Source organism: Gracilinanus agilis, chromosome 4 (assembly GCF_016433145.1).
Source record: "Gracilinanus agilis isolate LMUSP501 chromosome 4, AgileGrace, whole genome shotgun sequence".
NCBI classification, from domain to species: Eukaryota; Metazoa; Chordata; class Mammalia; order Didelphimorphia; family Didelphidae; genus Gracilinanus; species Gracilinanus agilis.
Window position 1 is genome coordinate 65,834,931 of NC_058133.1, and position 14,129 is coordinate 65,849,059.

Below are 14,129 nucleotides of genomic sequence, written 5' to 3' on the forward strand. Positions count from 1 at the left end.
AGAGCACCAATAACTGGCGGGATCAGGAAAGGCCTCCTATAGTAAATGGCTTTTGATCTCGGTTTTAATGTGCACAAGAGATGGAGGTGAGGGATTGCCTTTCAGTCATAGACTCAGCTTGTGTAAAGGTGTGGAAATAGGAGATGGGATGCTGAATATGGGGAATAGCAACAAGGTGAGTACAGCTTGAACATCAAGTCCAAGCAGGAAGCTAATTTGTGATAAATCTGGTAAAAATAGATTGGAGCAAGGTAAGGGCTTTAAATGCCAAACAGAGCTCATATTCTCCCCCCCTTACCCCACCCCCGAGAAACAATAGTGATCCACTGGAGTTTATTAAATGTGCATTGTGTGGGGAGTGTCAAGATTATGTATGCACCTGAGCTTGAGGACAATCACTTGGACAGCTGTGGGTAGAGAGAGGCAGATGGATTAGAATGGGGAGAGACCTGAAGCTAAGTGACCAATTCAAAGACTACTGCAACAATTCAGTAAAGGCCTGAACTATGGTGGTAGCCTTGTAAGTAGAGAGATGGGATGAATAGGAGAGATATTAAGATAGAATCAAGACTTAAAGCTGAGTTAAAATGTACTATTTTTATTTAATTTAAAATATTTTTCAAAGAGTTTTTAGCATGTGGTAATTATAATATCTAATTGGTGAGAAAATGAAAGTAGGTTTCTCTATTATAATTGGAACCTGACTCTGTCATCCAGAGTTAACTATCCCTCCTAGCTTTGTGTCATCAATTCATGAATATTTATTAGACACTTATTTTGGTAGGCACTGTGTTAAGCTTTGGTGATGAAAAGAAAAAGCAAAACCAGTCCCTTTTCTCAAAGAGTTTACGTTCGAATGAGGAAGAAAAAAGTAAATAAGAAGGTATGGACATGATACATTCTGAGAAGATGGAAAAGTACCTTGTAGATGAAGGCTCTAATTGCTAGGGAAAGGGAAAACCAATTCTTTACCTTTTGGAAAGAAGAATTTGAGCTGAGTTTTGAAGGAAACCAGTAATTCTGTGAAGTGAAGGGGAGAGGGGAGTACATTCTCAGCATAGGGAAGAGCCATCACAGAAGCAAAGAGATAGAATATGGAGTCATATGTGAGGAAAGCAAATAGTATGTATGACCGGACTATAGAGTACTTGGAGAGAGTAATGGAGAATAATGGAAGATTAGAAGGACAGGAAGGGAACAGATTGTGAACAGCTTTAAATGCTCAATGAAGGAATATCTATTTGTTTCTAGAAACAATAAGGAGGCAATTCTTTTTATTGAAGTTTACTGAGTAGAAAGGTGACTTAGATCTATGCTTTAGAGAAAAGCACTTTGGAAACTACATGCAATTTGGGTTGGATTGGGGAGTTACTTGAGGCAGACAAATTAGGAGTCTATTGCAACAATCTAGGTAAGAAGTGATGAGGTCCTTAAATGTGACAGCCACAGTGTAAGTTGAAATAAGTGATACACATATATATGTATATGTATACATATATACACACATGAAATATTGTGTAGAAAAACTTTATGTAACTTGGAAACAGAATGGATTTGTGAAGTGAATAAGAGTGAGGAGTCAAGGATGACACTGAGGTTGTAAGCTTGAGTAACTGAGAGTATGGTGGTGCTCTTAGTACAAATAGGAAATTCAGAAGATGAGTGAGCTTGGGGGGATAATAAATGGAATTCTAATCTTCATCAATTTGATTTGTTGATTCATCATCCATTTAATACTCCTTATCATTTCCTAAGATTCTATCCTGGCCCCATTCTCTTCTCCAGTTATCTAATCCGTGAAAAAAAGGAAATGAAGTTAGTCTAGAGCATGACCTATTCTTAATGAAACCAAGTTGATCTTTTTTTTTTTTAATTTTTTTTAATTTTTTTATTTTTAAACCCTTAACTTCTATGGATTGTCTCCTAGGTGGAAGAGTGGTAAGGGTGGGCAATGGGGGGTCAAGTGACTTGCCCAGGGTCACACAGCTGGGAAGTATCTGAGGCCAGATTTGAACCTAGGACCTCCCGTCTCTAGGCCTAACTCTCAATCCACTGAGCTACCCAGCTGCCCCCCAAGTTGATATTTAGAATTGTTGATTCCCTTTCTAAATTTTCAGCACGAATTCCTATAATGATCCTTTCTAGAATTTTCTTTGCAATCAAGTCAATATCACTGGTTCATAGTTTGCAGTCTCTGTCTCCCTTCCTTTTTGTGGTTGAAAATCAAGACTTTTTTGCCTCTCATCTTGTGTTAGTTCTCCCATTTCCATGATCATTCAAGTGTCACTAACAGTGGGTCAGCAATTAACATCTGCCAGTTACTTCATTAGTGAAGATGAAGTACCTCTCAGCCATGTGACTCGAATTCATCAGGGGAAACCAAATACTTTCTCAATATATCTCCTTATAATGAAAATTGAACTATTATTTGAATACTCAACATTCTAATCAATTGGAGAGAATCCATTTAATATTAAGAAGGAATTTAAATATTCATGCCAATTTAAGTTGTGTTTGCTAAATTGTATAGTATATTTTCTTAGAGCTGAAATACATGCATTCTTAATTTTGCCAGTAGGGGCCACTAAATGCACTAGGAAAATAATATATGGGAATAAATTTGGTAGAATTCAGTTCAGAAAAAGGAAGTCCCATTTAACTTGAAAGTTTTGACTGAAACTTTTTTTTTTAATATTATAGGATGGTTCAGCAGTTCTCAGTGGATTTTGAGAAGAGAATTGAAGGATCTGGAGATCAAGTAGATACACTAGAGCTCTCAGGTGGTGCAAAAATAAACCGAATTTTCCATGAGCGATTTCCTTTTGAGATTGTAAAGGTGTGTGTATGTGCTGGAAATTATTTCTTGTTCCCCTCACTTTTCTCTGTGTGACTATATCAAAATCATTGTTGAGAAAGTAGTTTTTTGAAAACAAAAGAGGGCAACTGATTTCCCCCAATAATATCCTTAATGTTTATGATTAGGTAGGTGGTGTTTATTACCTATGTTAATAAAATTTCACTCCACATTTGGGGTTGTGAGGGACTTGACCCTTAGGTTTTTGTTTTAAGTATTATTGACTTATTTCTCAATAGATCAATACTTATTTGGTCTGAGGCAAGCTATCACACATTTTTCCCTTTTTTAAAAATAAAAATAACTAATGCTTTAAATAAAAATGGGTTCATTAGATATGCCAAGTTCTGAATGATAATTTTAAGCTTCCACAATATTAATTTCAGCCACAAGAAATTTATATTTCCATTTACGACTTGACATTTATATCTAGGTCCTAATCTTTCTGGTGAAAATTTTAATCATTTATTTAAAGCTAGAAGAATAAAAGAGTATCTTAAGGTTTCAATTCAACAAACATTTATTAAACACTTACTTCCAAGTACATTAGTATTGGTAGGTAACTAGGTAAGTTTTCATTTAGGTTTTATATTTATAACTTAACATATTTGTTTTTCTTCAAATTTTAAAATGAAACATAAATGCTATTGACAATAACTGTTATCTGGATAGCATGTTAAGGTTTAAAAAGCATTTAAAAAGTACTAATCTCATTTGGGCCTGACTACAACTCAATAGGGTGGGTATTAGACATCTTTTTATCATTATTTTGCACACAGGAAAAATCAGTCACAGGGACATTAATAGATTTGCCCTTTGGTACTTAGTCAATAAATGCTGAGCCAGAATTTGAACCTAGGTCTTTCCAGCTTTACGGCTAGTACTCTGTCTATACTTTGCTCAATGACCAACTCTAATGATTGAAGAAATACAGATTCATAGAAGCATATAATCCTAGAGCTGGAAACACTGTATTAAGGGGCATAAAACTATAGGTTAAAATTAAACTCTTCCATATATTATCTACTATAAATTTGCTTTTGAAGTAAATAGCAGAGTCAGACTAAGCGCTAGCAGAAATCTTAAATCATTGAGCCTAATCACATAATTGGACAGATCAAGAAACTCTGGCCCAGAGAAATTGTTGCTTTGGTCAAGGTCATATGTGGGTTTGAATCTTAAGTCCTTTATGCTTTATTTCCAAATGCAATGTTCTTTCCATTGTCCTATGATGTCCCTGGCCCTTAGTTAACTCATCTGTCAAGTGAAAATAGTAATCCTTGGCTTACTTGAAAACAAGTCTAGATCACATAAGCTTTAGAGATTCCTTCAAATTCAAACACCTGAAAGTATATGGTTTTTTAAATGTTCTGTAGATTTTTAGTCTGTGTCAAAAAAAATTCAGAGGGGCCCGGAAACAGAAAGAATTTATTACAGTAATTTGCCCAATAGTGTATTGGTCAAATATTAAAAGCCATAGAGATTTTTAGAGCCAGCAAGGATGTTAGAGATGATATAGGCCTTTATTGATAAGAAACTTCAAATATTTCAATTATCTGTGTCATCTTTACAGGCAATTATAATGGTACTAAGAAGTGATAGTCATTGTTAATATCAGAATAAGTGATATACTGAAATTTCATGGTAGGTGATACTCCTCAGTTACATTATGGTTTCTACAACTAAATTAATGTCCTAAGTAAATACAATGAACAACAGTTTCTTTAATGTAAGGAACTCTATGAATGTGTAAATTAAAACCTGAGGAGATGTTTAGCTTCCATAGAAGTTAAATGATTTGTTCGTTGTGGCATAGCTGGTAAATATCAGTGTCAATATTTGATCCCAAGTCCGTGTCACTTCAAGCTTATATCCCAAGTTAATCCTACCATTGTTTGTGATGGAGTTACTAATATAGTCTTCTATAGCCACAAAAATCCATGGTTCTGCTTTTATCCTAAACTTTCATATAAATACAAGTTTTGAAACTGGTTTTAGATTATAAGAAACATGGATATACATTTATGAATAAGTCATTTAAGCCATCTTTGTTATTTAATATTGACTTGTATTATTATTCAAAAAGAACTGAGCACAAGATAGTCATGCTTCATTTTGTTTTCCTAGATGGAATTCAATGAGAAAGAACTGAGAAGAGAAATAAGTTATGCAATCAAAAATATTCATGGAATCCGGTAAGTGCTACAAGGATTTCCTTATCTTCAGTTATAGTTACCAAAAGAAAATGAATATGTTTTTGAGGTGTCAGTGATAGTATTTATATCGATGATAAAAGTACATAGAGACAGGAGTCATTAATAGAAAATCTTATTTCTAATTTCTATAACAATACTCTTTACATCCTATATAATTTTTTATTTTCTTCCAACTGATTTCTCTTATTTATATAAAATAGGCTGATTTTAATTATTTTGGGGGGGCACAGAAGTGCAATGAGAAACAATTGTATTACTTCATTAGATTTCTAATTTCATCAATGTCAGTAGTCTTCCAATAAAGCAGACCACACTGTTATCTATATTATGCCATGACTTAATATATATTAAGCTGTTTTCAAATTAGTTATTTCAGATGATCTAGTATCTCTTTCCTCTTTCCTATTTAGTCTAAACTTTTGATCTCTAGATCAAATGGGAAAAGGTGAGGGATAGGAATGGAAAGGAATGAATTTGGAATTGCTTTATGTACACATATGTAGCTAAGCATGTATGTTTATATTTCTAAGTCAAATAGAGATAATTTTTCAGCAACACATTCTTTAAAATATTACTTCCTATACTCTCCATTAGCATTGACCATAGATAATGGTTTTCTTCCAGATGAAACTCAGGACAGATTATGTGTTATACATATAATCATACTACCTTTTAGAAGTACCAAATTCTAATATACACATTTTAGAAACATCTAACTTTGGGTAAAGTAAGTCATTCAGTTAATAATCATTTATTAAGAGCTTATTGTGTTCCAGGCCCCATGCTCAGTACTGGGAAGAAAAAGAAAGACAAAAAAATAGGTTCCTTGCACTCAAGGAACTCATAGTCAATTAAAAAGAGCAAATGAAAATAATTATGTATATATAGGCACTGTAATGGAGATAACCTGGAGAAAGGTCAGGAAAGGTCTCTTGTAGAAAGTGGGATCCTCTCTGAGTTTTTTGTTTTGTTTTGTTTTGTTTTGTTTTGTTTTGTTTTGTTTGGTAAGCCCATTCAGGAAGACACTTGTTGGTTCAATGGATAGAGCCAGACCTGGAGATAGAAAATCCTAGGTTCAAATCTGGCTTCAGACACTTCCTGTCCGTGTGACCCTGGCTAAGTGACTTAACTCCAATTGCCTAGCTCTTACCACTCTGTTGCCTTGGAACTGATATCTAGTGTCAATTCTAAGACAGAAAGAAAGGGTATAAAAACAAAATTTTAAAAAAAAGTATCATTATCTAGAGAATATACTACAGTGGTGCTATAACAATATGCTACAACTGTGAACAAAATTTAAAGCTTTTAACTCTCAGAAAAAAGTTTGATTTTCATTCTTTACCCTAAGTACCTAGCAGGAATGCTTGTAATGCTCAGGCAAGGACTGATTACATATTTGTCAGATAAGTGCTCAATCATCTTGTATCAATTTGATTTTCTGCCACAACCTCTCTTTTCACATCTGGATTCCTTTTGATTTTTAAGAAATATCTATATTTCTTGTTTCTATACCTAGTATTTCTCCCTTTTGTCTTCACAAACACTATGGATTCCTTGCAGAGTTTTCTGTCCCTGGAATATAGATTTAAAGCTGGAAGGAGTCCTAGAGTTCACTTACTCCAATTCCCTGATTTTGCAGATGAGGAAGTTGAGGCTGATAGAGTTAAGTAACTGGCCTAGGATCATACAAGTAGTAAGTAGCAGAGATAAAATATGGACCAAGGCACTTCCACTCAATTCAGGGTTCTTCTCACAATACATATCCCTTCCTCATATTAATGTCTGTCCTTTACAGATAGGGTCAGAGACCATTCTTTAAGCCAGAAATTTCTGACCTTGAGAGGCTTGAAGTTCCTTAAACCGTATATTAGAGAAAAACTAAAACTAAAACAAAGAAACAAAAATATTCTACAAGTGCACTTGATTTCACAATCCCTTTGAATCATATAAACATTTATACATATAAACACTTAGTACAGCAAATTTTCCTTAACAAAAAAGGATTGCCATTAATTTTTCATTTATTTTTCCCCCACCATTTTTGTTTCTTAACAGTCCATTCAAATTTAAGCCTTGAATCTCCTCTGAATATTAGCTATGCAAGTAGAAGGTATCTTGCTTTATGTGTTTTTGAAAAGTTGATTTAAATTTAACTTTTAAAATTTAATTAGTAAATGCTAACTACAATGAAGACTTCAACTGTGTAAAGGAACTCGTAGCAAATTTTGTAGAATGAATACTTTTTTCTATAATACAAATATATCTGAACAGCAAGTTTGGATATTTGTGTTTTTATTATAGTAATAATAATAACTACTTATATATAATTCTCAAGACTTACAAAATGTTTTCCTTGCAACAGTAGTGCAAGTATTATTTCTACTTTACAGTCCAGGAAAAATGAGAGGTTAGTGATTTGCCCCTAATATGTGGCTCAGGTAGAATACAAACCCAGGGTTCCTGATACTATGTTTCATGTCTTACTCATGTACAAATATGGACACACCTCTAGTCTATTTTGCTGTGATCTGGAACATCTGCCATGAATATAATAAATAGTTTGGGTTAATATTTTAGTATGTTAGCTCTCCTGTACAATATCTGTGCATAGACCATGATCACAGCTTGAATTTAAGGACTTAAACATATTTAAATTTTCTGGGAAAAAAACTTATTATTTTTGCACAAGTTTAAATTGTAGATGGGAGACCTCAAGTCTTCATGGAAGCTGGCCTTGTTGACCACTGGTAGCCCTTTGTTCAGCCATCTAACTTAATTGCAAAAATCCCAACTTCAGCAAGAAGCCTTCCCTAGTTTCTCTTAATGCTAGTGTATTCTTTTTGAGATTATGTCCAGTTTTCCCTGTACACAACTTATATATACCACGTTTTTGGAATTTTGTCTCTCCTATTAGAATGTGAGCTCCTTGAGGGAAGGAATTGTTGCTTCTTAAAAAATTTTTATCTTGGGGGGCAGCTGGGTAGCTCAGTGGATTGAGAGCCAGGCCTAGAGATGGGAGGTCCTAGGTTCAAATCCAGTCTCAGACACTTCCCAGCTGTGTGACCCTGGGCAAGTCACTTGACCCCCATTGCCTACCCTTACCAATCTTCCACCTATAAGTCAATACACAGAAGTTAAGGGTTTAAAATAAAAAAAAATTAAAAAAAATTTTATCCCCAGTATTTAACATATACTTTAACATATAATAACATTAACATTAACATATATAACATTAACGTATACTTTAACATAATTTAACATAACAATTAGCATATACTAATTGCTTAATAAATTGTTGTTGATTGACCCATACAAGTCTACTGACAAGAAAATTAATCTTTTGGTAAAATTGTTCTTGCACTTGAGCAAGAAAAATGGGGCTTGGATTATCCTACCAGTGATCTTTGTATTTAGCCACATGGAATGATGGCATGGGATCCTTTGGGAACCCTGTAGTTTAGATAACTAAATAAAATATGGGAACAAGAATTTAAACTTGGGATATTATTTTTTGTAATTTTAGCAATCCACATTTTCTTAGTTGCTTTTGGGGAAAAGGGTAAGATAGAAAAACTTAGAATAATTTAATTTTAGAGCTGGAAGAGATTTTGAAGAGAATCTAATTTTACCTATCCATTTTATATATGAAGAATTGAGGATAACATGGGATCCTTAGCCAAGTTGTAGTGACTTATATATAACTAGTTAGTGGTGGAACTCATTAGAACTCAGGCTTTCTGTTTCCTGATATAGGCTTCTTACCATTACATGGAGCTGCTTCTCATTCATTGTTACTTAATTGTAATTTAATTCTATATCATGTGATAGAATGTATTTGGCTGTTAGTAGCCAAAAGACAATTGTTAAATGTCTACTATGTGGCAGGCATGTTGGATACAAAGACAGAAAAAAAAAACATTCCCAGCCTCAATAAACTTACTGACTATTAAGCACATCAGCATGTGTATGTATAGTACATATCTACATAATATGCATGTATATATTATAGATATATAATAAAAAGTTTTTTTGGAGGGTGTGTGACACTGCTATCACCTAGGAGAATTAATGGCACATGATTTAAGTTTTTAAAAGAACTAAGGATTCTTAGAGTCAGTGATCAGGAAGGAGAGCATTTCAATGATGGGTTTAGCCTGAACAGTGGCAGAAAGATACCAAGTTGAATATTACATGGGAACAACAGCAAGAAGACCCCTTTGGCTTGTCTTCAAAGTGTGTGAAGGAGAACAATATATATGATTGAGAGGTAGATTGTAGCTGGGTTGTGAAGGACTTTAAATATCAAACAGAAGAGTGTGAATTTTAATCTAGAAGTAAAAAGGAGACAATTGAGTTTATTGAATAGGGAAATGACTTTGGGAAAATCACTTGTGCTTTAGGAAAACCACTTTGGCAGCTATGTGGAAGGGAGGACTTGAGAAGATCAGTTAGGAGTTTATTATAATTTTCTACATGAAACATGATAAGGACCTGAACTAGGGTGGTGACTGTGAAAGAAGATGACAGGGAAATAAATTCTACTTTGAAAAAAATTATTTTTGGTTCTGAATTCTCTCCCTCCTTTCCTACTCATTGAGAGGCAGGAAATATGATACCCATCATACACATAAAATTATGAAAAACATTTCCATATTAGCCAAAATGGAAAAGACGAAAAAACAAGAAAAATGAAAAGTGAAAAAAGTAAAAAAAGAAAAGGACAAAGCTTCAGTCTGTACTCAGAATTAGTCAGTTCTCTGGAGACAGCATTTTTCATGAGTCCTTTGAAATTGTCTTGGATCATTGTATTGATCAAAGTAGCCAAGTCTTACAACAGCTGATTGGTGTTACAGTATTGGTGTTGTATTCAATGTTCTCCTAGTTCTGCTCATTTCATTTTACATTAGCTCATTATAAGTCTTCCCAGATTTTCCTGAAGCCCTCCACATTGTCATTTCTTAAAACTCAATAGTATTCCATCACCACCATATACCAAAATTTGTTCATGCATTTCCCAGTTGATGGTTATTTCCTCAGTCTCCCGTTCTTTGTTGTCACCAAAAGAGCTGCTTTACATATTTTTGGACACATGTTTCCTTTGCCCTTTTCTCTGATTTTGAGAGTACTTAGTACTATTGCTGGGTCAGAGGGTATGCACCGTTTTATGGCCTTTTGGACTCAGTTCCAAACTGTGTTCCAGAATGGTTAGACCAGTTCACAATTCCACCAACAGTGCATTAGTGTCCCTTATTTCACGACATCCTTCTAGCATTTGTCATTTTGCTTTTCTGTAAAATATCCTTTTGAATGATACTTTTAAGCAATGATATTCTTTTCCAACTTGAATTGTGCATGCATATTATTTCATAGATCAGTATCCAAAATGAAGAAATAATGACATCATGAGAAACAGCACTATGGATGTTATAAATCATTATGTGCCTTAAAATTGCTTTTTATTTTTTTCATTATCACAGATGGAATAAAAAATTCTTTGTTTTTACTAGCATAAATATTTTACCTACTTTGCATCTTAGCACTTTAAAAAACCATTTTATTTGATATGCTGTATTCTCTATTTATAGGACGGGATTATTTACCCCAGATATGGCATTTGAAGCAATAGTTAAAAAACAAATTGTAAAGCTAAAAGGACCTTCCCTGAAGAGTGTAGACCTGGTGATGCAGGAGTTAATCAATACTGTAAAGAAATGTACTAAAAAGGTAACTGAATGATTTCATTCTGATCACTGTATAAAATAACCTGTTGATCTTCTATTACATAAATCTTTTGGAAAGTAATTTGTTTCAGTTATCACTTTCCTCTTCTACCTACCATTCACATACATCATATACTTTGGAACAGAAAAAGGATACTATTTTCAGGTTACTGAAGAATGTACTCTTGGGAAATTTCTTCTCCTGTGAAGAATATATATGTATAATGTGATTATGTATCCTGCACTAAACAGTTCTGCACAGTTCAAGTATTGGCATGGTGAGGGAAGGGCTGAGGTGGAATGGAAAGAAATCTAGCATTGTGGTTACTTTTGGGAAAGCTTTAATTTCATTTTACTTTTGTCGAAGTAGATGAAAAGTCACTTTCCATAATTCAAATTGTTCTGTTACCTTGCTCCTTTCCATCCATGTATTTGGCTTAGGAGGGGGAGTTTGCCTTGACTCGACCAAGGCTGTAATATCTATTTGGTCAGTTTCCACTCAGTAGGCTGTAGAAAATTTCATCATTTTTCTGAAACTTCAGTCTCATCAATGTAGGTATCCTTCCAGTGATTTAATCAACAACCTGCACACACTGTATTTTGTTGTCCTCCCAATTCTCCAAAGGAGATGGATTCATTGAGATTTCTCTGGTCCTTCTTCTGGATACCCTGACATTGTTTGAATAATAGTGGAGTATATGTGCTGTCTGTAAGGTCATCCCTCCCCTTCTCTACATGATTGACCCATTTTCTAGTTGTACAATTCTTTGATAATAATCATTTACATGACTTTTGCACAATTCTTCCTTGGTATTATGCTGTGGCCTGATCACAGTTTCCATGTAACTTTCCAATTCCCTTTGCAACCTGCAACTTTAATGTTTCAGAAACTGTGATAAATGGGCCCATGTTTTACTTTCAAATAGCATCATTAGAAGAAAACGTATTAAAAAGTTGAGGTGTTTTTTCCAGGGAGAAACTGGAGTCATTCAAAGATCTCTGCAGTTTTCTAAACCAACTTCTTCTGTCTTTCTTCCAGTGGTCTTTGATAGAGTACTGACCAAACTGCAGCCCATCTATAGCTTTCTGTAGATAAGTCTTGAAGAGCAGTATGAGGTTTAGAGTGTTTAGTGACTTACCTTACTAGGAAATATTAGGGGCAGGACTAGAATTCATTTCTTTCTCATCTTCTAGTTCAGAACTTTAACTCTTATACTATATTGAGTATAACAATTGTTGTCAACTGAGAGGTCCTGTCCTTATCTGTTGAATGGTTGATATATTTTACAAAGTTGATGTCCTTTTGGACACTATTTGGTAGAATTTCATATTCTGGTCTCTCACTCTGCATACATGAGATACACTCCTTACAGATTACTTTATAACCAATAGGGGAAGAAACACATTAATAACTAATAATGATAATGATTTTGATTATGGTGATAGCTAACATTAATTAATTAATAGCACTTACTATATTCCAGGCACTGTGCTAAGTACTTTATAATTATTATTTCATTTGATCATCACAACAATTCTGAGCAGTACGAACTATTAATACTCCCATTTTAAATATGGGGAAACTGAAGCAAACAAAGGTTAATTCAGGTATCCAGTTTGTAAGAGACATTTTTGTCCTCATCTTCATGCTCCATCATGTTATCTCAGACATCTCTGTCAGTCCCATGGTTACCAAAATTTCTCTACTAATATATACTATTGTAATGTCTAAAAAGTTACTCTCTGACAAGGGCAGGTTTATGTTCTTTTAGTTCATTAACCAAGGCTGTGAACTATCATATCCAGCCAGACAACCAATTAGAACTAACTAAAGACCCAGTGTAAGATTCTATCTGTCCCTTTTATCACCTTTCTCGTACTACAGACATGAAATCCTTGGCCCTAGATAAATATCATATTTGGGGTTAGAAATATGTTTTTAGCTTTGTCTATCTTCATCATTATGAGTCTGTATTTCCCCCAACCCATTTCAGAGATGGTGCTTCTTCACTTCCCCAACCCTATAGGAACTTTGTTAGAACTGAGCCAATGATGTACTTCCTAAGATCCTCCTTGACTGACATATAAAATAAGCTAAGGGAAAAGACCAAAAACTAGGTGATATGGTAAGGGCCATTAACTTCCACCTTTGACCCACATCATCCATTTATTATTCCTACCAGCCAATGGCCCTCAAAGAGTAAGATGAGTTGTGATCTGAACTTGTTGAAGGAACATTCATATTTAGACTGATAGACCCTTTAAATACAAGTGATCTTAACATTTAGACTTTGCTTAATGACCAATAAGATTTGCCTTCTTGATTATTACTGCCTTGGAACTGAAAAAAACAAAAACATTTCCTTATACCCCAATTCCAACCCTGACCTCAGTAATAATCCATTGTTGTATTTTGCTGTTTGATAGCAGTTATTTCAGTTCCCACTGTATATAAATAATATATGTGCATGTATATGCTTATCAGTGTGATATATAACAGTAGTTTCTGTAGCCAAATCTTTTTTAAAAATAGAAATCTCACTGTTACAAAGGGAGTCGGTTGTTATTTGATATTTGGGATTGTATACATATGGATACATCTTAGAGTTTATACATCAAATAATATATATATATATGTATGTGTGTGTATATGCATGTATACATTCACATATAAAATAGTGTCCTTCAATTGGAACAGTATGCTTTCTACTTAGCAAGGTTTTGACACAGCAACTGTTATGATAAAACATTGATGTAGTTGAAATGAATTGTTTATAGTCATTGAAATACAACATAGAAAGTGAAATTTTTGCATTTGGTGATAGCTTTCATTTAACGTTTAAAAACTGATAGAGAAAAGTTTCATAAGTGGAAAACACTGATGCGTTTTTGATTCTTTTTTTAAAAGTTACTCATCTATTAAAAAAACCATGAATTTGCCTTAAGAGAGCTATTTTGGTCACCCCTTCAAAATTCAAGAGTTTGAGCAGGGTTTGTATGAGGTATAAGGAATAGATAATTCTTTATTTCTCTCCTTTGCTTAATTTCCTTTATTTTGAGACCAGATGATAATATCAAAAGTTTTGTCATAAACCTCAATTGTAATCTGTTATTTGTGCATGCATGCAGCTTTTGGTAGAAATTCCTTTTCTTTGTTAGTGCTCATTTTAAAGAGGTTGTCATTCAGCCTAAAGGACTGCATGTGAATTCTTTAAATAATTTTCTCTTTAGCTTCATGAACATCATTGAGAAATACGTGTGCTTATATATGTTTGCATCTGTGTTTTATAAATGATTAGGTATGTTTCTGAGTACCAAAATACCAACTGAATCTTAAGC

General features: G+C 33.9%; 1 protein-coding gene across 4 annotated transcripts in view; it reads left to right on the forward strand.

The window, feature by feature from the left end:
• The window catches only part of DNM3 (dynamin 3), a 612,108-nt gene that overhangs the window by 176,101 nt on the left and 421,878 nt on the right, over positions 1-14,129 (forward strand). For all 4 annotated transcript variants that reach the window (XM_044672207.1, XM_044672209.1, XM_044672208.1 and 1 more), the window contains exons 8-10: positions 2,701-2,836; positions 4,982-5,049; positions 10,656-10,794. In XM_044672207.1, the coding sequence (XP_044528142.1) occupies positions 2,701-2,836; positions 4,982-5,049; positions 10,656-10,794 (343 nt within the window). The remainder of the gene's footprint in view (positions 1-2,700; positions 2,837-4,981; positions 5,050-10,655; positions 10,795-14,129) is intronic.